The sequence below is a fragment of the Corythoichthys intestinalis genome, chromosome 13 (assembly GCF_030265065.1).
Source record: "Corythoichthys intestinalis isolate RoL2023-P3 chromosome 13, ASM3026506v1, whole genome shotgun sequence".
Lineage (NCBI taxonomy): Eukaryota > Metazoa > Chordata > Actinopteri > Syngnathiformes > Syngnathidae > Corythoichthys > Corythoichthys intestinalis.
In genome coordinates, this window is record NC_080407.1 from 18,255,577 (window position 1) to 18,281,062 (window position 25,486).

General features: G+C 35.2%; 1 protein-coding gene across 1 annotated transcript; it reads left to right on the plus strand.

The window, feature by feature from the left end:
- The first annotated feature begins 5,041 nt into the window (after nucleotides 1–5,041).
- On the plus strand, nucleotides 5,042–11,737 carry sapcd1 (suppressor APC domain containing 1). Its single transcript, XM_057856291.1, has 3 exons — nucleotides 5,042–5,161; nucleotides 10,921–11,196; nucleotides 11,268–11,737. Exons 1-3 carry the CDS (start codon nucleotides 5,075–5,077, stop codon nucleotides 11,346–11,348), a joined length of 444 nt encoding a protein of 147 aa, XP_057712274.1. The 5' UTR covers nucleotides 5,042–5,074; the 3' UTR covers nucleotides 11,349–11,737.
- Nucleotides 11,738–25,486: the final 13,749 nt, after the last annotated feature.

Consider the following 25,486-nt stretch of genomic DNA (forward strand, 5'->3'; position numbering starts at 1 on the left):
GTTGGTTTTAGGTCACTTCCTGTTAATTTGGGGACTTTTCAGGGACACGTCCTATTGATATCAAGTCCTTTTAACGTCAGGTGACTTTCCCTTGATTTGGGGACATTACGGCGACACGTCCTGTTGATATCCATTTGGGGGACACGTCCTGTTGATATGCGGTCACTTCCTGTTGATTTGGGGACATTTCGGGGACACGTTCTGTTGCTATCAGAACACTTCCTGTTGATTTGGGGACATTTCAGGGACATGTCATGTTGATATCCATGTAGGGGACACATTCTGTTGATATCAGGTCACTTCCTGTTGATTTGGAGACATTTCAGGGACATGTCATGTTGATATCTATTTGGGGGACACGTTCTGTTGATATCAGCTCACTTCCTGTTGATTTGGAGACATTTCAGGGACATGTCATGTTGATATCTATTTGGGGGACACATTCTGTTGATATCAGCTCACTTCCTGTTGATTTGGGGACATTTCGGGGACACATCCTGTTGATATCAGGTCACTTTCTGTTGACTTGGGGACATTTCGGGACACGTCCTGTTGATATCCATTTGGTGGGCAGGTCCTGTTGATAGCAGGTCACTTCCTGTTAATTTAGAGACATTGAGTGGACATGTCCTGTTGATATCCATTTGAGGGACACATCCTGTTGATATCAGGTCACATCCAGTTAATTTGGGGACATTTCAGGGACACGTCCTGTTGATATCAGGTCACTTCCTGTTGATCTGGGGACACGTCCTGTTGATATCAGGTCACTTCCTGTCAATTTAGGGAGATTTGGTGGACATGTCCTGTGGATATCCATTCAGGGGACACGGCCAGTTGGTTTTAGGTCACTTCCTGTTAATTTGGGGACTTTTCAGGGACACGTCCTATTGATATCAAGTCTCTTCCTGGTCATTTGGGGACATTTTGATGGCACAAAATGTCAATGGGCTCTAATGGTAAATGGTAAAAAAATCTCAAAAACCTATGTTTTCATTGAAAATAAATGGGACGTTTGGACCTACATGGCTGTCAATGGCATCACTATAAAAATGAATGGGGCAGTTTTTTGGCTAATTTTGGGGGAAGAGTACATTTTTTATGTACACACGTATATGCCCCTTACTGTACTACATTTTTTTATGACAATAAAAGCTATCTATTCTATTCTATTATTGTGCCTACGCACATACTAGTACTACATTAGGCAGACCAGCTGTGAACCAGATGAAGATAAGGGCAAAACCACATCAGCTGAAACACAGCACCTTTTCACCGCAGCACCACACCCTTGCCAGCTGTTCTTAAAACCACATACTGTACATTATTTAAGCTATATTTGTACTCTTATTCATTAGAGAACTTCTCCAACCACGCACGTCAAGCATACTATTCCTCCACGAAGCGCAATTCCGCGAAATGGTGACACGAGGGGCCTCAAACACTTGCAAGGACGAAAACAAAGGATCGGTTTACACCTTCTGCAGTTTAACCTTTGACCTCTTTCTTACACGCCGACCTAACACACCCACAACGAGTGGCGTTCTGGCATTAAAATAGAATTTATAATCTGACAAATCTAGAGTACTACTATTTATTGGTAAATTTACAGAACTACTTCTTTCCATATTCAGCTTTGCTATTCAGCTAATGCTAAAGCGCAAGCTAACCTCATAAGCTTTTCAATACTAAAACTTGATGCTATAATTACATATTTTGTTGTATTTTATACATTTAAAATCTAAATATCACCTTTTCACATGCTAATTGTTTTTACATGCTAATTACCACATTTTTACATAAATAAGTTTGTACATGATAGTTTTACAAGATAGCTAGCATGTTTTACGTGGTAATTATCGTGTTTCTGCGTGATGATTTATCACATTTTTACATAATTTTATTTTTAAGACAATTATCAAGTGCTTACATGTTAGCTATCACGTTTTATCATAATGATCATGTTTCTACATAATTTATCACATTTTTGCATGATTTTTTAAAATGAGAATTATCAAGTTTTTACATGGTGGTTGTTACGCTTTTACATATTTATACATATTACGTTTTTACATCATTTTCATGTTTCTACACAATCATAATCATATTTTTAAATGATAGTTTTCAAATTTTTGTATAATTTTTTTTACATTATTTTTACATAATTTTCCCCTTATTGTGAAAATTTTCACGGTTTTACATGGTAGTTATTTCATTTTTACATGCTAATTATCACAGTTTTATATGAGCTTTTTCGTTTTTAGCATTTTTCTACATAATTATCAGGTTTTTAACATTTTCATGTTCACACGATCGTGATCACATTTCTAAATGAGTGCATAATTATCATGTTTTCACATGCTAAATATCACATTTTCACATGCTAATTATCATGTTTTTACATGCTACTGCTCACATTTTTACAAGATTATCATTTTTGTTGATGATAGTTATCACTTTTTTACATGATAGTTAGCATGTTTTACAGAATTACGTTGTGACAAGATAATTAACACGTTTTAAATGATAGTTTTCGCATTTCTACCTAATTATCAGGTATTTACATGATATCACTTTTTTACATGATAATTATCATGTATCTACATATCACTTTTTTACATGCTAATTATCACGTTTTTACATGGTAATTATCACGTTTTTACATGGTAATTATCACCTTTTTACATATGTTTGTACATAAGTTTTACATGATAGCTGGCATGTTTTTACGTGATGATTATCGCGTTTCTAGGTGATAATTTATCACATTTTTACATGATAATAAGCGCATTTTTTCATTATAATCACGTTTTTTTTAAATGCTATCACATTTTGAGAATTTCATGTTTCTACATGATAATTAACGTATTTAATTGATAATTGTCGCATTTTTCAATGATAATTGTCCCCTTTTTACATAATTTTCATGTTTTTATGACAATTATCACGTTTTTACATGGCAGTTCTGACGTTTTTACATGATAATTATTACCGTTTTACATGATTTTTTTATCTTTGTACATAATGTTTTAACATAATTAGCTTGTTTCTACATAATTATCACGTTTTTTACATGTTGATTATTTTTTAAAGTATTTATTAAATTTTTACATAGTTTTTCATGTTTCTACCGGATCAGAATCACAATTTTAAGGGAAGTTTTTTTTTACATTTTTACATATTTATACCATTTTTTTACATGCTAATTATGACAGGAGGGACCTCAAACGCTTGCTAGGACCATTTTACCTTCTGCGGTCTACCCTTTGACCTCTTTCTTACACCCGCAGGGAGTGGCGTTTTGACGTAAAAATCGAATTTATAATCTGAATAATCCACAGAACACGACTATTTATTGGTAAATTTAAAGAACTACAACTAATGTCACATATTTATTTCACTTTGCTATTCAGCTAATGCTAAAGCTAACACGTAAGCTAACCTCACGAGCCTTCAGACACCAAATCTTGATGCCTTAATCACATATTTTGTATTTTATACATTTTATACATCAAGCTAAATATCACCTTTTCGCATGCTAATTATCATGTTTTTACATGCTAATTATCACATTTTTACATAAATGTTTGCACATGAATGTTTTGCATGATTGCTAGCATGTTTTATGTGATAATTATCCCGTTTCTACATGATACAGTGGGGAGAACAAGTATTTGTTACACAGTCAATGGGAAAACCCATTGGCAGTGTATCAAATACTTGTTCTCCTCACTGTAAGTTATCACATTTTTACATTTTATTTCTTACAATTGTCACGCGCTTATGTTAGCTATCACATTTCTACATGCTATTGCATTTTTACTCAATAATTGTCACGTATTTACAAACGTCATATTTTTAACGTCAAAATTATTATGTTTTTACATAATTTTAACTTACATTTCTCGTTTTTTAATGACATCACGTTTTTACATGCTAATTATCACGTTTTTACATGATAATCACATTTTTACACAATTATCTTGTTTGGACAGGGTAATTATCACATTTTTAAAAATAATTTCCATGTTTACACCATATAATAATCATTTTTTTCAATGAATTTTCATCTTTTTCCATAATTGTATTTCTACATAAATTTTTTTCTTCATGCTAATTATTGTTTTTACAAGCTAATTATCACCTTTTTACATTCTAATTATCACGTTTTTACTTGCCATGGATAGTTATCACATTTTTACATGATGATGATCACATTTTTACATTATTGTCACGTTTTCATGGCAATTATCACGTTTTTACATGGTAGTTATGACGTCTTTACATGCTAATTATCACAGTTTTACATGTTTTTACATAATTAGCATGTTTCTACATAATGATCAGGTTATCACATAATTTTCATATTTCTAGACGATCATGATCACGTTTTTAAATGATAGTTTTTACTAATTATCACGATGTTTTACATGCTAAATATCACCTTTTCACATGCTAATGATCACATTTTTCCATAATTATCATGTTAGTTGATGATAGTTATCACTTTTTTACATAATAGTGAGCATGTTTTTATTGTATTACATTTTTACACGATAATTTATCACGTTTTTTTGACAAGCTAATGCTTGCTGATGCTTTATTTACATATTTTGTTGTATTTCATAGTCACTTTTGGTTTTTTACTCAGAATTTGTACTTGGATTGATGCTTTAGCACCACCTTGTGTTGAACAAAGTAAACGTTTCTTAAAAAAAAACAAAAAACGCTGCAATCATTCTTTATGACTACAACGCCCTCTGCTGGTGAACTTTGGCAAGTCACATTCAAATTTAGGCGAATTTCAACAGTTAAAACTTCCAGAACAAATCAAAAAATCATGAAATTTTGTCCTAAATTCTAAGTTTTTGTGACTTTTGACTGTTTTTGTGGAAAAATATTATCATAATTTCACTTCTTTAGTCACTGTGATGACAGAGACATGTGGAATTTTTCATCGCCTCGCCCCAGGGGCATCTTGCTGTCATGCTCTTTTCTTCTCCCCTTGTTTTTTCCAACTGTTGCTTCCACGCTTACGTCTCACTCTGAAATTTTTCTGGTCGCAGATGATACGATGGACGCGTCCTGCTCTTACACGGTGGTCTTCATCCCGCTTCGGAGCGGCCTCGGGAGCCTGGACGCGCTTCGCTTCTACTTGTGGGTGAGCGACATCTTAGCTAGGACTGAACGATTCATTTTCTGTGGCTTTAAAAGATGACACAAGTGCTTGTTGGTATCGGTATCAGCAGTTAATGTTATGTTTTCTACGTTCTGTTAAAGTTATTCGATAAAAAATGATTTTCAAACAAAATTTTGTTCCTTGTTGAACTTCTCGCTGACAGGGCAAGCAAGTGCAGGCTTGTAACAGAGCTTTTAAGAGCTGACAATATACTAAGTAGGTGTGGTTTGTGTAACACCACACCTTTGCAGTGTTTATTTTTCTGCTTTTGATTTCATACCTCTTCCTATGGAAGCGTATTGCTGCAACACCCCAAATATTTTTCAAATAAATGATCGCTTTTCACATTTTTACAGTTTCCATGTCAGTTTTCATGTTTTTACATGATAATAATCACATTTTTACATGGTAATTAGCACGTTTTTTTTCTCATGATAATCACATTGTTTTACATGCTGATGATCACATTTTTATATGCTATGCGTTATAATTAGCAAACATGTGTGGCTGTGATTTTTGACAATACAATTACCATTACAGCGCGTTGACATTCAGCTGGCATCCAAGGCTATGTCATTAACGCGTCAAAATTTTCCATTCATATTAAATTGGAGAAAAACGTGTAGTTGTGATTTTTGAATGCTTGGAAGACATTTAAAATGACTGGGAAATTTGGACGTGCATAGCCGTCAATGGTACGGACGTGCACGGCCTGCAAAAATGCCACATACCAAAATAATAAATGCCACATAGCAAATAAAAAAGCCACCTACCAACATCCATTTTGCCACATACCAAAAAAATGCCACAATGGCAAAATCAATTTTGCGGCACACCAAAGAAAATGCCACATGGCAAAAAAAAATGCCACAATGCAAAATCAATTTTGCGACATAAAAAATTCCACATGGCAAAATCCCTTTTGCCACATACAAAAAAATGCCACATGGCAAAATTAATTTTGCACAAGGCAAAAAAAAGCCAAATGGCAAAAAAAAATAAAAATGCCACATGGCAAATTTTGCCACATGGCAAAAAAAATGCCACATGCCAACAAAAATGCCGCATGGCAAAAAAAATAAATGCCATGTGGCAAAATTCATTTTGCAAAAATGCCACATACCAAAAAAAAATAAATGTCACATACCCCCCCAAAAAAGCCACATACCAAAATCAATTTTACCACATATTAAAAAAATGCCACATACCAAAAATAATGCCAGATGGCAAAAAAATGCCACATGGCTAAACATGCTATTGATCACGTTTTTACATGATAAATCATATACTGACACAATTATCGTGTTTCAACCTTTTACATGGCCATTATTACATTTGTACATGATTTTACATGCTAATAAATTTTTTACATTATTTTCATGTTTCTACATAAAAGTTATCCTTAATTACATGAGTTATCCAGAATTACGTTATTACACGATAATTATCATGTATTTACATAATACCTTTCATAATTTTAGATAATGATCATGTTTCCACATGCTAATTATCACGTATTTACATGCTAAGTATCACGTTTTTTACAGGTTAATGATCACATTTTGGCATAATTTCATGTTTCTACATATTTCTAATTGATAATTATCAGATTTTCACATTATATTTATTCAGTTTTTATGACAATTGTCACGTTTTTACATTGTAATTATTAAGTTTTTACATACTAATTATCACAGTTTTACAGAATATTTTACTTAATTAGCATGTTTTACATAATTATCACGTTTTACATAATTTTCATGTTTCTACATGATTATGGTCACGTTTTTAAAGGATAGTTTTGACTTTTTTTGTTATTATCACATTTTTACATGCTAACTATCACCTTTTTAAATGCTAAATATCACATTTTTACATGCTAATTATCATATTTTCACATAATTATGTTTGTACATGATAGTTTTACATGATAGCTAGCATGTTTTATATGACAATTATCGCGTTTCTACATGGTAATTTATAAAATATTCACATAAGTTCATTTTAATGACAATTAGCAGATGTTTACATGTTAGCCATCTGGTTTTTATATTTTTGCGTAATTGTTTCTCCTTGCTAATTATTGTTTTTACATGCTAATTATCACCTTTCTGCATGCTAATTATCACGTTTTTACGTCATAGTTATTACGTTTTTGCATGATGATCGGGTTTTGACATATATTTCACGTTTTTAATGACAAGGCAGTTGCCACGTTTTGACATGCTAATTATCACATTTTTACATAATTGTTTGTCAGTGATTCTTAAGAATTTGCCTAAAACAGGTTTTTTTTTTTGTTTGAAAAAAAAATGTTTTGATTGCAAAATCTGAAGTAATGTTATTATAGACCAATGTCTTAGCTGTTCAGCAATGTACCGGTGTCAGCTCCCCAATTTTTACCTTTTTCATAAAATGGATGCTTTTTGAGTCACTGTGTTGCATTTGTTACTACCGTCAGACACAATAAAAAGCTAATTTATTTTGACTTTTCAAGTCCAATACCAATTTGGAGCTTTTCAAGCTAATGCCTTTCATTATAAGTACACATATATGGTGCTAAACGGTAAATATTCACTTTCCTTTATTTTTTATACTGTTTCGAGTATACTCCTCGATAAGATCTTACATAATCCAACGTTTACTTTTCACTTAAATATGTCAATAATGATTTTTGAAAATCTACAAACACATTTCTCTAATAAAATAGAATTTTACCTTTATAGCCCAGGAGCACCGAAGTAACAAATTGCAAACATATGTATTTAAAACAAATAAAAGTCCCTCTGACGGAGGTGACATTGGACCTGACGGTGGTGACACAAATCTGACGCTAGTGACAGTGCCCTCCATTTTCACATATAATTCCAAAATATAAACCACCAGTCATGCTTTTTTGTTTTACAACTTTATTTAACAATTTGCAAAACAAAGAACAAGTATGATCACTGTGATACATATTTGATTGGCAACATTTTTGAACATATAGTCCTATTGGAGAGAAGACAACTTTATCACTCCAACTCTCATTCAGCTTTGTCAGCCCCTGTAATGTACGTGTTTCTCCTCTATGTAGTCCACGACTTCATTAGACAGGCTGTATATCTCTCTTCTTCTGCTTGCACGACCTGGTGCAGATGGTTCCACGAGTTTGACCAGAATGTGTTCAAATGGTATGAAGCACACATCCCTTCTCCCACCTCCCTGTTTTGGACTGAATTGTGGGTTAGGCCCATGAGGATGGTAGAATTCCACCTGTACATCTTCATGCTGAGCATCCACCATTTCAGCCTTTCCCAACCACCAGTTCTTGTCATAAATCACTGCAAGCCAATCTCTGCACTGAACTTTATCAGCAGATAGATCGGCTATAGTCCCATCAGGAAGTGGAACCCTGCTGGTTGGTGTTTCATCTTCCACCACTTCCTGTGGCTCGCTCTCCTCTTCCTGCTCCATCTCCTCCATGAGCATTGCCAGAGGACTTTTCTTTTTCTTTTGCGGTGGGCCATCGTCGTCCTCGGCCCTGGGTGTACTGGCCTTCAACTGGCATGTCATAGGGCTGAAAAATTCGCAAGTGTTTGGTTCACTGCAGAAACATGACAGCAACCTGCATCTGATCTCAAAGTCTTTTTGGTTTGTTGGGATGACCTGATGGATTTTCCAAGTGGTAGGTACAGCTTTTAGTGTCTGACTTAAGAGTGCATCATATGTCATAAATCAAATTGAAATGATAAGCTCCCGTCAGGGGACAGCTGATTTTGGACGCAATGGTCCAGCATAATGTCACAAAATTATTAAAATTGATAGTCCACCAATAAAAGCCTGTTACATATGTGTATAAAACCCTCTGATTATACATTTGATTCATGTTTTTTGTGAAAATGTAATTATTTTCAAACAGAATAAGCATTTTTTCAGGTGATACATGTTTTTGGCAAATTCTCAAGAATCAGTGTTGTACATTAGTTTAACATGTTTTACATAACAGTTATCGTGTTTTAGCATGATAATTTACGAATTATTTACATAATTTTGTTTTTATGAGAGCTCGTGTTTACCTGTTAGCCATCACGTTTTTACATTTTTATATAATTGTTTTTTCATGCTAATTATTGCTTTTACATGATACTTAATTATCACATTTTTACATCGTAATTATTACGTTTTTTCAATAATGATCATGTTTTGACATATATTTCACGTTTTAAATGACAAGTATCAGGTTTTGACAAGTTAGTTACCACGTTTTGACAAGCTAATTATCACATTTTTACGTAATTGTTTGTACATAATACTTTAACATGATAGCTAGCATGTTTTACATGACAATTAGCGCGTTTTTACATGATAATTTATGATTTTTTTTTTTTTTACATAATTTTGTTTTTATGACAATTAGCATGTGTTTACATGTTAGCCATCGCGTTTTTACATTTTTATATAATTGTTTTTTTCATTATTGCTTTTACATGCTAATTATCACGTTTTTACGTCATAATTATTACGTTTTTGCAAGATGACGGGTTTTGACATATACAGTGGGGAGAACAAGTATTTGATACACTACCAATGGGAAAACCCATTGACAGTGTATCAAATACTTGTTCTCCTCACTGTATTTCACGTTTTTAATGACAAGGTAGTTGCCACGTTTTGACATGCTAATTATCACATTTTTACATAATTGTTTGTACATTAGTTTAACATGATAGCTAGCATGTTTTACATAACAATTATCGTGTTTTTACATGATAATTTACGAATTATTTACATAATTTTGTTTTTATGAGCGCTCGTGTTTACCTGTTAGCCATCACGTTTTTACATTTTTATATAATTGTTTTTTTCATGCTAATTATTGCTTTTACATGCTAATTATCACCTTTTTACATGATAATTATTACGTTTTTACATAATGATCACGTTTTGACATAAATTTCAAATTTTTAATGACAAGCATATCAAAACATGGTAACAGCAATGTCAAAATGTGATGCTAATTCTCACATTTTTACATAATTGTTTGTACATGATAGTTTTACATGATAACTAGCATGTTTTCATGATAATTAGCACGTGTTTACATGTTAGCCATCATGTTTTTACATTTTTATATAACTGTGTCTTCATGCTAATTGTTTTTACATGCTAATTATCAGCTTTTTACATGGTAGCATCACGTTTTTACATTTTATATAATTGTTTCTTCATGCTAATTGTTTTTACATGCTAATAATCACCTTTTTGCATGCTAATTATCGCGTTTTTACGTCACAATTATTCCGTTTCTGCACTGTGATCACGTTTTGACATAAATTTCATGTTTTTAATTACAAGCATCACGTTTTGACAAGGTAGTTACCACGTTTGAACATGCTAAGTATCACGTTTTTACATGACAAATCATATATTTAAACAATTACCATGTTTCAACATGTTAATTCCCGCGTTTTTACGTGATAATTATTACATTTTTACATGATTGATATGTCGTTTTTACGTAATAGCGCATTTTTAAATAATTACCATGTTTTTACATGCGAATTCTCACCTTTTTACATGCCATTTATACATTTTTAACATGATAGTCTTCATGTTTTTATATAATTAACACATATGTCAATGGATGATAGTGATCAAATTTTTACATGATGATTATCACGTTGTTACATGAGATCATCATGTAAATACGTGATACTGGACTTTTTTTAATGGCAGCAATACGCTTCCCTATCATCCAGATTAAACATCTTAAGGATCTCGAGAAGGAAAAAGACATCCTCTACTGTGGTCTGGAGATTCTGGAACAAGCTCGACTCTGGTACCGTCATCGACTCGCGAAGAACAGAACTAAACAGGGGGACGCCGACACCCAAAGTCGGGTTGACTCCTGCAATGAAAGGTCTCGCATACACTATGTGAATGCAACTCTGGCTTCTGTCATGACTGACAGTAACATTAGCAGAAATTCAGCAATAGAAAGCGCCCTCCGATGGCAGCATACCTTACTCACACAGGTCAGATGTTTGTTGACATTTAATTTATGCCAATATTTTGTCACCATTAGGTTATTTTTTTGTTTTAACAGGAGGTGAGTCACAAAAATCGACAGATTTCTGCATTGGAGATGGAAAAAGATGCTCTCCTTGAACGACTTTATGACGTTTGAAAAGTTTAATAACGTTTTTCTTGCCTCGACACGCCGACTCATCCCGGTGGTCCCGCACTCGCGCTGATAATCTTTATCTCGGTTTGCCATCGAGCAAGTTTACGGGAATTTTTGAAGCCCTTCCTCTTTTCTTTGCACTCAGCCGCAGAATGCCCAACGTGATCCCTCGCTACTTCACGCCTTCAGTCCATCGAGGATTTTTTTTTTCGATTAAAAATAACAGTGAAGCATTTAATAAAGACAAGCATTTTCTACTTTATTCTTGTTTAAATTAATTCGATGGGACAGTATCGTGTTTAAAGCACAATTAATACATTTGAAGGGTTTAAAAACCATTTAAATATATATACATAAGTTTTTTTAAGTTATACTTTGGGGGGAAAAAGTGAAAAAGCATGACTTATATGTATGTCTTTCCAATGCTAAATCTGAATAAATACATTGAACACAATAAAAACAATTTTATCTGTTTTAATTTTTTGGGGGACTTGTCATTAAAAATGTGACATTTTAAAAAAAATTTTGGGGGGGGGGTCAGTTTCTGGTCCCCATTAACTGCGAAAAAAGAGGGCTCACTTTTTTTTTTTTTTTTTCCAGTTTTTTGTGTGGGTTTGCCTATTTTTGAAGGTATTTTTTGCCAGTTTTTTTTTTTTTTTTTGCAATATTTCCAATTTTCTTGGAGTTTTTTTTTTTTTTTTTTTCAGTTTTGCCAAATTATTTTTTGCAGGATTTTTTTTTTTTTTTTTTTTTTTTTTTTTTTTTTTTTTTTTTTTTACAGGGGTTGTTTTTTTACGACGGAGGATTAGGGCCAAATCAAGGAGAGAAAAAAAAAGAAAAAGAAAAAGGACGACGAGATTAAAACCGTACTGGTACTACAAGACTAAACTCATTACATAGCGTAACCGCTACGCACATTACGTACATGTACCGTAGCTGAGCGCTACGACGAAGCATCAATATAAAGCAATCTATTGATTATAATTTTATGTAGATGAGCCAAAAGATAACGTGTTTCTTTATTTATGAAGCAAATTATAAAATATAGGCTCAGGAAAAGCACAATATCACCCGAATACGCTATGACGTCACTTACGGCGTACGTAACGTTATATTGACTTGGAACAACAGCGTGCATCTCGAGAGCGGTGGTGATTCTGTACTTCTGGATTGTTTCAAAAAGACGTTTTGGTGCATTGGCATCAAATTACAATCAATATAAAGAGTCATACACGTCGTGGCTCCCAGCCAAGGTAGGGTAACTTGTTATTTTAAGTACTTGATATAATATCCGTCGTAATCACACACAAAGCTTTCACTTCATTAAGTTTTCACCGTCAATTGCAGCCAATGAGAAAATACTGTGATAGGGCCAAATGTACGTTTTATTTATATTAAAAGGTAATAGTCAAACGTACGTTTTGCTCGATGTATTTATATTAAAAGTAATAATTTATGTATCGTGAATCTTCACAATTCTTCTACATGGTGTGTCTGTATATCCATTTTTCATAGTTCTTCCCGAGCGCTTACATGTTTTGCATCTTCTCATTTTTGTCTTCCGAGTTCCCGATTTTCTTGTTTATTCAATTCCACCGATCCAAGATGGCAAAGAACTTGTTGGAAATTGTGACTTTCCTGAGACGTCGGAGTGTATCAGAGGAAACAATCAATTGGATTGAACAGCAAAAGGTATTTCTTACTTTTTTTTACCTTTTCATCAGTCAGTTCATGTCATTTGTAAATAACAATGTTTCAATATGCATTTGTTTCGACTATTTCTCCGTCTCTTGTTACTTTTCTCATCCGCCTCTCCTCATATGCACTTTCCTCTTACCATCCCCATCTTCTCACCTGCTTCTCTACCTCACTTCTCACACAGTATCTCACAAAAGTGAGTGCACCCCTCGTATTTCTGCAGTATTTAATTGTCCTTTCACGGGACAACACTGAAGATATGGCTTTTTCAAAAGGTGAAAACGAGTCGGTGTACATCTAATAATACAGTGTAAATATATTCTCTCAAAATACAGCCATTAATGTTTAAACCACTGGCAACAAAAGTGAGTACACTCAAGTGAAAAATCCCCAAATCAGTACACCTTTTTCCCTCCCCAGCGTAACGTGAATCATTAGTGTTACGTGATCTTAGGTGCAAATACTGTAGGGAGCAAGAGTGTCAAATGTGGTATTACTGCTCCTCTCTCGTTCAACATTATTGGCTGTATTCAGAGACAGATCTGCAGTTTCGTGGGATACTGTACCTTCTCTTTTCCTACAAATCTCCTCCTCCTTTCTCCTCATTACCCCCTGAGCATTATAGTTAACTAGGAGTGATGTATACTAGGGCTGAACGATATTGGAAAAAACTGACATTTAGACTCTATAGGGGTTTACGATGTATGTTGTGATATTGAAACGAAAAGAATTTTCACCAAAGAACTTGCATAGCTCTATTTGGGAAGACTTTGGTTGACTCACCTTGACAACACTGTATTCATATGATACCGTTAAATCCAGGCTAAGGTGGTTCATCTGTGAATGATGAAGATTGCTGCAAATAAAAGGAATCCAGGAGGACATGTCTCTGCACTATTGCTGCTTTTATGATGCAAAACAAAAATATACATGTCCAAAAAAATAATAATAATGAAATAAAACAATCACACGTCCTGCGATGGGACAATTGTGCTTGCGCACATTGCAATGGCGATGTTCAAACTATATATTGTGCAGGCCTAATGTATAGCCATTTTAACTAAAATTGAGAAATGAAAATCGGGAAATTTGGAACGTTCTGGAAATCAGTGGACTTAATAGTGTTATGAAATAGAGTTCTGGATGAAAGTTACGTTGTCCTTTTTTTTCTTTATTATGATGATGTGTCTGTCTTATTTTCAGATTGACAGCGAGGTCATCCTACTGATGGAAGATGCTCAACTGGCGAATTATCTCCCATCATATGGAGACAGGATTGCTCTCTTTAACTTTTGCAATCACCAACCACAGTCATCAAAGCGAAAGCAGGGACTATTTGAAAAGCTAAGTGAGAAGCTCAAACTTAGAAAGGAAAACCATACAGAGAGTGAGGAAGCAATCACCTCCAATGAAACAAAAAGACCTAAACCAAAAACAAGAAAGCTTAAAATAGGGTGGATTCACACTGAAGGCCAACTGACCTAACAAATCAGAGCAAAACAAGGCGGAGGGACAAGAAAGATCTCAATTCGAAGTGAAGAAGGTTATAGTGAGATACTAAAACAAGGAAAAGTCACTTTTCTTTCGATACTTTTCTAGTCGATATTTTGACGACGAATGTTGCTGATTCCATTCAGTTTTAAATACTCAAACTGTTCTTTTTAAAATCACTCCATGAAGGGAATACTGTATTCACATAAAGATAATCAGAAACACAATTGTTCAATACCAACGTTTACAGTTTTACTACGTTAAATGTACAGTAGTCTGCTACTGCACCATATTTACATAGATGAGTTTTACTGTTACACGTACAGTATATATCACATTACGATGTTGTGTACGATGTTACAGTTAACCTTTAAAGAAGACCAGTATTACAATGCTACATGTAAACAGTATATGTAACTGTTACAAATCATTCTTATTATTTACAATTTACCATTATATACCATGTCATATGTATATCTATGTAACATTGGCTTGGTAATGTAACTGTTTAACAGTTAATTGTGCTATTTACAGATAATGTGAATCATTGCTTAAAATTTCACTGCTTCTTTCCTGGGGACCTTGGCTGAGTGAACATTTCAAAGGGTCGCTCGCATTTGTTTGTTTTTTTTCCACAAGTTCTATTTACTTTATTTGTTCAATAAAAGGTTGTAAATACATCTACATTTTACTGTGGTACATCCATAAAGCATAGAGGAATGCCATTTCCAATATTTCCACACTTTATGTATGTTTGACTATTTCATTCCTTAATCGTGAATAGAGTTCTACTGCAGCATATGCATCTGAAGGAGCATTCCAGCCATTTTCCTCCATAAGGAGACTGCAAAGCTCAAAAACCGTCTCATCGCAGGGATATGGCCCTTTCGGGGTGCAATACTCCTTGCAAACAGCTATTTCCTTAGCATGGACAGGCTGCAGTTTGTCGTCTGCTGCATACAGCCATGCCATGCTGAACATGAGGATGGGCCGTCCTCCAGGCGTCCCATGGGCAGATCTTGGTCGTATTTGGTGTGTGTTCCAGCTCCTTACCACTTCATCCTATTCATCCTGCATGACAATTAATAAATAATTGATAACCAATCAATAGAACCACTGTAAACTTTTTTAACTGTAGTTGTGAAAAAGTAGCCTTACGTCACATTTCGTTTTGGCAGATGTTTCAAAGTATTTTTATAAATGATATTGGATTATTCCCATCAATTCGCCTGCTATATATCTCTGTGTATGTTTATTATTCCTCCTCTTTATGTCTCACTCTCTGTCTGTCCCAATCTTTGTTGATATTATTACAGTACATGGGCAATAACTTCCTTTGTTGATTGAAATAGAATAGATTACAACTATAAACATGAACTATTCCTTTTTAACCTCTGTGATGGAGGTGCAACATGTCATTTCTCGTAGTGGAAGTAACAGTATGACTTTTATTCTCGAAGTAACAGTATGACTTTTATTCTCGAAGTAACAGTATGACTTTTATTCTCGAAGTAACAGTGTGACTTTTAATCTCATAGTAACAATTGGAGTTCTATTCTCGTACTAATAGGGTTACATTTTTCCCGTACTGTTACTTCAAGAATAAAAGTCATATTATTTCGTTGTCCTAATGCTACTTACCTGACGTCGCTTTTACACTGTTTTGTATTGAAAGCGTCTTGTGTTTTTGAATCGGATCTACAAATAAGGAAAAGGAAATCCTTCATATTTTGGCTCATCTACATCATTATTTACAGGCTATCAACACTTTGTCGTAGCTCCCTGTAAGTAGCATTAGCCCAACGAAATAATACGACTTTTATTCTTGAAGTAACAGTACGAGAAAAATGTCACCCTATTAGTACGAGAATAGAACTCCAATTGTTACTATGAGATTAAAAGTCACACTGTTACTTCGAGAATAAAAGTCATACTGTTACTTCGAGAATAAAAGTCACTGTTACTTCGAGAATAAAAGTCATACTGTTACTTCCACTACGAGAAATGACATTTTGCACCTCCATCACAGAGGCTAAAAAGGAATAGTTCATGTTTATAGTTGTAATCTATTCTATTTCAATAAACAAAGGAAGTTATTGCCCATGTACTGTAATATCAACTAAGATTGGGACAGACAGAGAGTGAGACATAAAGAGGAGGAATAATAAACATACACAGAGATATATAGCAGGCGAATTGATGGAAATAATCCAATATCATTTGTAAAAATACTTTGAAACATCTGCCAAAACGAAATGTGACGTAAGGCTACTTTTTCACAACTACAGCTAAAAAACCACTATCCTTTTAGACATTTATAGTGGTTCTGTTGATTGATTATCAATTGTATATTAATTGTCATGCAGGATGAATTGGATGAAGTGGTAAGGACATGGAACACACACCAAATACGACCAAGATCTGCCCATGGGACGCCTGGAGGACGGCCCATCCTCATGTTCAGCATGGCACGGCTGTATGCAGCAGACGACAAACTGTAGCCTGTCCTTGCAGAGGAAATACCTGTTTGCAAGGAGGATTGCACTCCGAAAGGGCCATATCCCTGCGATGAGACGGTTTTTGAGCTTTGCACTCTCCTTATGGAGGAAAATGTCTGGAATGCTCCATCAGATGCATATGCTGCAGTAGAACTCTATTCACGACTAAGGAATGAAATAGTCGAACATATATAAAGTGTGGAAATATTGGAAATGGCATTCCTCTATGCTTTATGGATGTTCCACAGTAAAATGTAGACGTATTCACAACCTTTTATTGAACATATAAAGTAAATGGAACTTGTGGAAAAAAACAAACAAATGCGAGCGACCCTTTGAAATGTTCACTCAGCCAAGGTCCCCAAGAAAGCAGCAGTGAAATTTAAAGCAATGATTCACATTATCTGTAAATAGCATAATTACCTGTTAAACAGTTACATTACCAAGCCACTGTTACATACAGTGGGGAGAACAAGTATTTGATACACTGCCAATGGGTTTTCCCATTGTCAGTGTATCAAATACTTGTTCTCCCCACTGTATATATATACACATATAACATTGTAAATAATGGTACATTGTAAATAATAAGAATGATTTGTAACAGTTACATATACTGTTTACATGTAGCATTGTAATACTGGTCTTCTTTAAAGATTCACTGTAACATCGTACACAACATCGTAATGTGATATATACGTGTAACAGTAAAACTGTCATCTCTGTAAATATGGTGCAGTAGCAGACTACTGTACATTTAACGTAGTAAAACTGTAAACGTTGGTATTGAACAATTGTGTTTCTGATTATCTTTATGTGAATACAGTATTCCCTTCATGGAGTGATTTTAAAAAGAACAGTTTGAGTATTTAAAACTGAATGGAATCAGACAGCAACATCTGTCGTCAAAATATCGACTAGAAAAGTATCGAAAGAAAAGTGACTTTTCCTTGTTTTAGTATCTCACTATAACCTTCTTCACTTCGAATTGAGATCTTTCTTGTCCCTCCGCCTTGTTTTGCTCTGATTTGTTTGGTCAGTTGGCCTTCAGTGTGAATCCACCCTATTTCAAGCTTTCTTGTTTTTGGTTTAGGTCTTTTTGTTTTATTGGAGGTGGTTGCTTCCTCACTCTCTGTATGGTTTTCCTTTCTAAGTTTGAGCTTCTCACTTAGCTTTTCAAACAGTCCCTGCTTTCGCTTTGATGACTGTGGTTGGTGATTGCAAAAGTTAAAGAGAGCAATCCTGTCTCCATATGATGGGAGATAATTCGCCAGTTGAGCATCTTCCATCAGTAGGATGACCTCGCTGTCAATCTGAAAATAAGACAGACACATCATCATAACAAAGAAAAAAAAGGACAACGTAACTTTCATCCAGAACTCCATTTCATAACACTATTAAGTCCACTGATATCCAGAACGTTCCAAATTTCCCGATTTTCATTTCTCAATTTTAGTTAAAATGGCTATACATTAGGCCTGCACAATATATCGTTTGAACATCGCCATTGCAATGTGCGCAAGCGCAATTGTCCCATCGCAGGACGTGTGATTGTTTTATTTCATTATTATTATTTTTTTAGCCATGTATATTTTTGTTTTGCATCATAAAAGCAGCAATAGTGCAGAGACATGTCCTCCTGGATTCCTTTTATTTGCAGCAATCTTCATCATTCACAGATGAACCACCTTAGCCTGGATTTAACGGTATCATATGAATACAGTGTTGTCATGGTGAGTCAACCAAAGTCTTCCCAAATAGAGCTATGCAAGTTCTTTGGTGAAAATTCTTTTCGTTTCAATATCACAACATACATCGTAAACCCCTATAGAGTCGAAATGTCAGTTTTTTCCAATATCGTTCAGCCCTAGTATACATCACTCCTAGGTAACAATAATGCTCAGGGGGTAATGAGGAGATTTGTAGGAAAAGAGAAGGTACAGTATCCCACGAAACTGAAGATCTGTCTCTGAATACAGCCATTAATGTTGAACCAGAGAGGAGCAGTAATACCACATTTAACACTATTGCTCCCTACAGTATTTTCACCTAAGATCACGTAACACTAATGATTCACGTTACGCTGGGGAGGGAAAAGGGCGTACTGATTTGGGGATTTTTCACTTAGGGTGTACTCACTTTTGTTGCCAGTGGTTTAAACATTAATGAATGTATTTTGAGAGAATACATTTACACTGTATTATTAGATGTACACCGACTCGTTTTCACCTTTTGAAAAAGCCATATCTTCAGTGTTGTCCCGTGAAAGGACAATTAAATACTGCAGAAATACGAGGGGTGCACTCACTTTTGCGAGATACTGTGTGAGAAGTGAAGTAGAGAAGCAGGTGAGAAGATGGGGATGGTAAGAGGAAAGTGCATAGGAGGAGAGGCGGATGAGAAAAGTAACAAGTGACGGAGAAATAGTCGAAACAAATGCATATTGAAACATTGTTATTTACAAATGACATGAACTGACTGATGAAAAGGTACAAAAAAAAGTAAGAAATACCTTTTGCTGTTCAATCCAATTGATTGTTTCCTCTGATACACTCCGACGTCTCAGGAAAGTCACAATTTCCAACAAGTTCTTTGCCATCTTGGATCGGTGGAATTGAATAAACAAGAAAATCGGGAACTCGGAAGACAAAAATGAGAAGATGCAAAACATGTAAGCGCTCGGGAAGAACTATGAAAAATGGATATACAGACACACCATGTAGAAGAATTGTGAGGATTCACGATACATAAATTATTACTTTTAATTTAAATACATCGAGCAAAACGTACGTTTGAGTATTACCTTTTAATATAAATAAAACGTACATTTGGCCCTATCACAGTATTTTCTCATTGGCTGCAATTGACGGTGAAAACTTAATGAAGTGAAAGCTTTGTGTGTGATTACGACGGATATTATATCAAGTACTTAAAATAACAAGTTACCCTACCTTGGCTGGGAGCCACGACGTGTATGACTCTTTATATTGATTGTAATTTGATGCCAATGCACCAAAACGTCTTTTTGAAACAATCCAGAAGTACAGAATCACCACCGCTCTCGAGATGCACGCTGTTGTTCCAAGTCAATATAACGTTACGTACGCCGTAAGTGACGTCATAGCGTATTCGGGTGATATTGTGCTTTTCCTGAGCCTATATTTTATAATTTGCTTCATAAATAAAGAAACACGTTATCTTTTGGCTCATCTACATAAAATTATAATCAATAGATTGCTTTATATTGATGCTTCGTCGTAGCGCTCAGCTACGGTACATGTACGTAATGTGCGTAGCGGTTACGCTATGTAATGAGTTTAGTCTTGTAGTACCAGTACGGTTTTAATCTCGTCGTCCTTTTTCTTTTTTTTTTTTTTCTCTCCTTGATTTGGCCCTAATCCTCCGTCGTACTTCTCTCACTTGAAAGGAATTGAACATTTTGTGCCATCCATGGCGGCGAACGAGCACCCTATGATGACTAATACGAAAATATCAAATAAATTACTTTTTTGGGGGGGGGGGCGAATTGTCCGCGTCACTACCACGAAAAGTTTAATTGTCAATTATATTAGCATGCTAGGAGTTTGTAAATATTGTACGTATTATTAAATAGTTTTCTGCGCCTAAATAAGCTTGGACATGCACTGACGCTGCTATTCCAGGGCTAACACTAATAAACACATTTTTATGAAAGTATCCCATAAGGAATATGAAAACAACTCATGTTTTTGAGTTTATAATGCGTTAAATGCCTATTTTGTAGCATTTTGTGAAGCAAGGGTGAAATGAAATAAAGGATATAAAAGTCTCGCCTCTCTGTCATGCCCTCGTGAGCACGTTTGTACACTTCCTGCAAGGAATCTGATAAAAATCAGTCCAAAGTGAAAACATCCTTTATACGCTGGAGGCTTTCTTAAGTAGCTTCATGCTCTCGACCTTCACATAGCCACTGAACCATCAAACCCAGGGTAGCAGCACTTGTCACTATGCTCCAAATCCTGTTTTTACAATATTTTTTCCCTTGCAATTTTGTGGTTTGAAAGAAAATATGAAATGGCTGTCACTTCCGTGCTGGTCTGCGGAGGTGGAAAAATATAGGGGCTTTTAGAGGAGAACTTCCTATCGTGGTCGTGCTTTGAATTGCCAAAGTATGGGCAGTCAAGCGCTTAATTCATGTCAAATTTTTGCAACTGACTGAGCAATGTTGACGCTGACATCTACAAGTCCAAGTCTGCACTACCAATTCTCCCAGACAGTCCAGAACAAATGGCGGGACATTCTGTCCCAATATACGCAACATCGGAGAACGCCCGATATCCAACTGATAACACAACCGACAAGACTCCATTTCACCAATGAGAGGTCGCAACAATAATCACGTGACTCCATTAGACCAATCAGACGCAAGCCTTCCTTTGTAGCTTCACGCCAGCCTGTTCAATCATGTGGTGACTTTAACGCATCGTAAAAAATGCAGTATTTGATATAGAAGGCTGCCCTCAACATGACTCAAAAGCGTGGATTTAACCTCTCTCCCAAGTTTTATTTGGCACCGATTGACCACAGAAAACCGGAGATATGATCCTTTTTATTTCAAAATAGCAATTACGAAGGAACTCTTCACTGTTCAAACTAGGAACTATTTTATCCACCAGAGGGCACCGATGCTCTTTGGATGAATAATGATTCATTTATGTATTTTTTTTCTCCCTCGTCTGAATTCAAAGATTTTTTAAAATTTTATTTCTTCGGCGTAATCGGCTATTATACAATATCACTATGACCCCCTAAGGTGTTGCAGTTCCATCAAATCCCCACAAGAGGGCAGCTTTGAGACAAATTTTCTGCCATAATTTTTTTGTTCATTTTTCAAAATGTCTATATTCTATCACTTATTTACAATTACTTACAGAAAAGGCATTCGTTCATCCATAATGTGCATTTTCTCAGATGCACTTCAAACTACACAATTTGACACGAAAACGGCATTTGTTCACAGATAAGCCGCAGCTATCCTAATAGTTACACCGAAAGATATTAACCGATAACACTTTATTTGACAGCGGCATCATAAGACTGTCATCAGAACAAATGAACCACCTTCATTTGGCCATCACTGCTCCCTTAGGGGAGACAGTCAACCTCTGCTGCCACCTACTGTCAACACTTGTCATCATATAGGGTCGGTTGCCGACGGGCTTACACTCACTAGGGATTCACACGATTACTGGTCTCTCGGTCAAAGAGCTGATTTGTGTACACTCCACCCTTCACACCACTCAATCACTTATCTTATAGACTCTTCCCCCCCTTCTTTTCTTTCCCTGGTCAACAGGCCCCCCACATAGTGTCAATTGGAAATACATTTAGCTGACGATCGCACCAACATATTCATAGTTAGTGTAGGCGTTCAATGTGTGTCTTGTTGTTGTTTGTGTTTCTTTTCGTCTGTTCCCCCATAACCCCTTCCAATTTGCAGCTTTGTCCTAATAAACGAGGTATGCTGAATGATCACAATAGGAGTATGTCATACTCTCAATGTGAAACATTAAAACTGTTCAGACCAACCAGACACTTAGACTTACATCCTTTGTGTCAAACAGCTGAACAGGACAGGTTAAAAATTAAAAATTAAAAAGAATTTTTAAAAAATTTAAAAACCTGTTGTCATCCAACATGCCTCCAAGTATGCATTGCAGCGCTGCAGATGTAAATAACAATCAAAATTCATGTGCTAATTATTTCTTCAGTTCCTGTTCTAGTTGTTTCATTCATTGCTAGTTATGGTATTTAGTAAAACTTTGTTTGACAGTGGCGCCATTAGACTGTCATTACACAATCATAATTATGACATAAAACTGTCATGAGCATTAATGAATGCTTATAGCAGATGTCATTTAGTGTAATCCGGCAAATTAACTCACTTTTGAATGGATGTAAAATATCCGAGCTGGACATAAATGTTAATGACGTAATTTGCCGGATGACATTTAATGACATCTGTCATAACCATTCAGTAATGCCTATGATAGTGTAATGTCATAATTATGACAGTCTTATGATGCCACTGTCAAATAAAGTGTTACCAAATACTATAACTAACAATTAATGAACAACTGGAACAGTAAATGAATAAATAATTGGCACAGAACATGAATTTTGATGGTTATTTACATCTGTAGCGCTGCAATGCATGCTAGGAGACATGTGTTGCCTATTAACCCAAATAAATAATTATGTATATATATTTTTTAATATGTGCAGGCTATCAATATTGTGGATGGAAAATGTATGTGTTGTCAGTTTGACCCCCCTTCCCCCACCAATATGGCATTTTTTTGGAATGTGGCAAAATTTTGGTACATGGCTTTTTTTTTTTGTATGTGTCAAAATGGATTTTGGTATGTAGCTCTTATTTTTGGGGTATGTGGCAAAAGGGATTTTGGTATGTGGCATTTTTTTGCCATGTGGCAAAATTGATTTTTACATGTGATATTTTTTTGCCATGTGGCAAAATGAATTTTTCCATGTTGCATTTTTTTGCCATGTGGCATTTTTTTGCCGTGTGGCAGAATCCATTTTGCCATGTGAATTTTTTTTTTTTTTTTTGTCTGTGGCAAAATGTATTTTGGCATGTGGCATTTTTCCCCATGCAGCATTTTTTGCCATGTGGCATTTTTTCTCCATGTGCCATTTTTTTGCCATGTGGTAGAATCGATTTTGCCATGTGGTTTTTTTTTTGTATGTGGCAAAACGTATTTTGGCATGTGGCATTTTTTCCTCTTGCGGCATTTTTTTTTTTTTTTTTGCCATGTGGCATTTATTTTTTGCCATGAGGTAAAATTGCCCTGTGCCATTTTTTTTGCCATGATGCAAAAAGGATTTTGGTATGTGGCATTTTTTTGCCATGTGGCAAGATCGATTTTGCCATGTGGCAAAATTTTTCCATGTGGCATTTTTTTGCCATGTGGCAAAATCAATTTTGCCATATGGCATTTTTTGTATGTGGCAAAATGTATTTTGGCATGTGGCATTTTTCCCATGCAGCATTTTTTGCCATGTGGCATTTTTTCCCCATGTGCCATTTTTTTTGCCATGTGGCAGAATCGATTTTGCCATGTGGTATTTTTTTTTGTATGTGGCAAAACGTATTTTGGCATGTGGCATTTTTTCCTCATGCGGCATTTTTTTTTTTTGCCATGTGGCATTTATTTTTTGCCATGAGGTAAAATTGCCCTGTGGCATTTTTTTTTTTGCCATGATGCAAAAAGGATTTTGGTGTGTGGCATTTTTTTGCCATGTGGCAAGATCGATTTTGCCATGTGGCCTTTTTTTGCCATGTGGCAAAATTTTTCCATGTGGCATTTTTTTGCCATGTGGCAAAATCAATTTTGCCATATGGCATTTTTTGTATGTGGCAAAATGTATTTTGGCATGTGGCCTTTTTTTGCCATGTGGCAAAATTTTTCCATGTGGCATGTTTTTGCCATGTGGCAAAATCAATTTTGCCATATGGCATTTTTTTGTATGTGGCAAAATGTATTTTGGCATGTGGCATTTTATTGCAATGTGGCAAAATTGATTTTTGCCATGTGGCATTTATTTTTTGCCATGGGGCATAATTGCTAAGCGGCTTTTTTTTTGGCGAAATGCATTTTGCCATGTGGCGTTTTTTTTTTTTTTTTTTTTTTTTTTTTTTTTTTTTGCCATGTGGCAAAATCGATTTTGCCACCTGACATTTTTTTTGCCATGTGGCAAAATGAATTTTGACATGTGGCTTTTTTTTTTTTTTTTTTTTTGGTATGGAGCAAAATTGATATTGGTAAGTGGAATTTATAATCTATTTGGCAAATTTTGGTATGTGGCCTTTTTTGGGGTATGTGGCATTTATTTTTGTTATGTGGGATTTTTTCAGGTCGTGCACATCTATGGCATTGACGGCTATGCACGTCCAAATGTTCCATTCATTTTAAATGGCAGAAAAACATGTGTTCATCTTCTCTGCTAATTACTTCTTCAGTTACTGTTCCAGTTGTTTCATTAATTGCTAATCAAAAGATGTCATCCGGCAAATTCACTTTTGAACGGATGGAAAAGATCCTTGCTGGACATAAATGTAGTTAGTGACATAATTTTACGGATGACATCTGTGATAAACATTCACTAATGCCCATGATAGTGTCATGTCATAATTATGATGGTCTTATGACAGTCTTATGACGCCGCCGTCAAATAAAGTGTTACCTATTAACCCAAATAAATCAACAAATAAGACGCACTGGACTATAAGCCGCAGGATTCAAAATGAAGGAAAAAAGTAGCGGCTTATAGTCCGAAAGTTTTGGTACTGTTTTGAGTACATGAGCATTTCTGTATATACGTATTAAACATATTAAAAGTCTTAACTGGGCAGGCTCTCTATGCAAAGTGTCAGTCAAAAAAACGGACATTTTC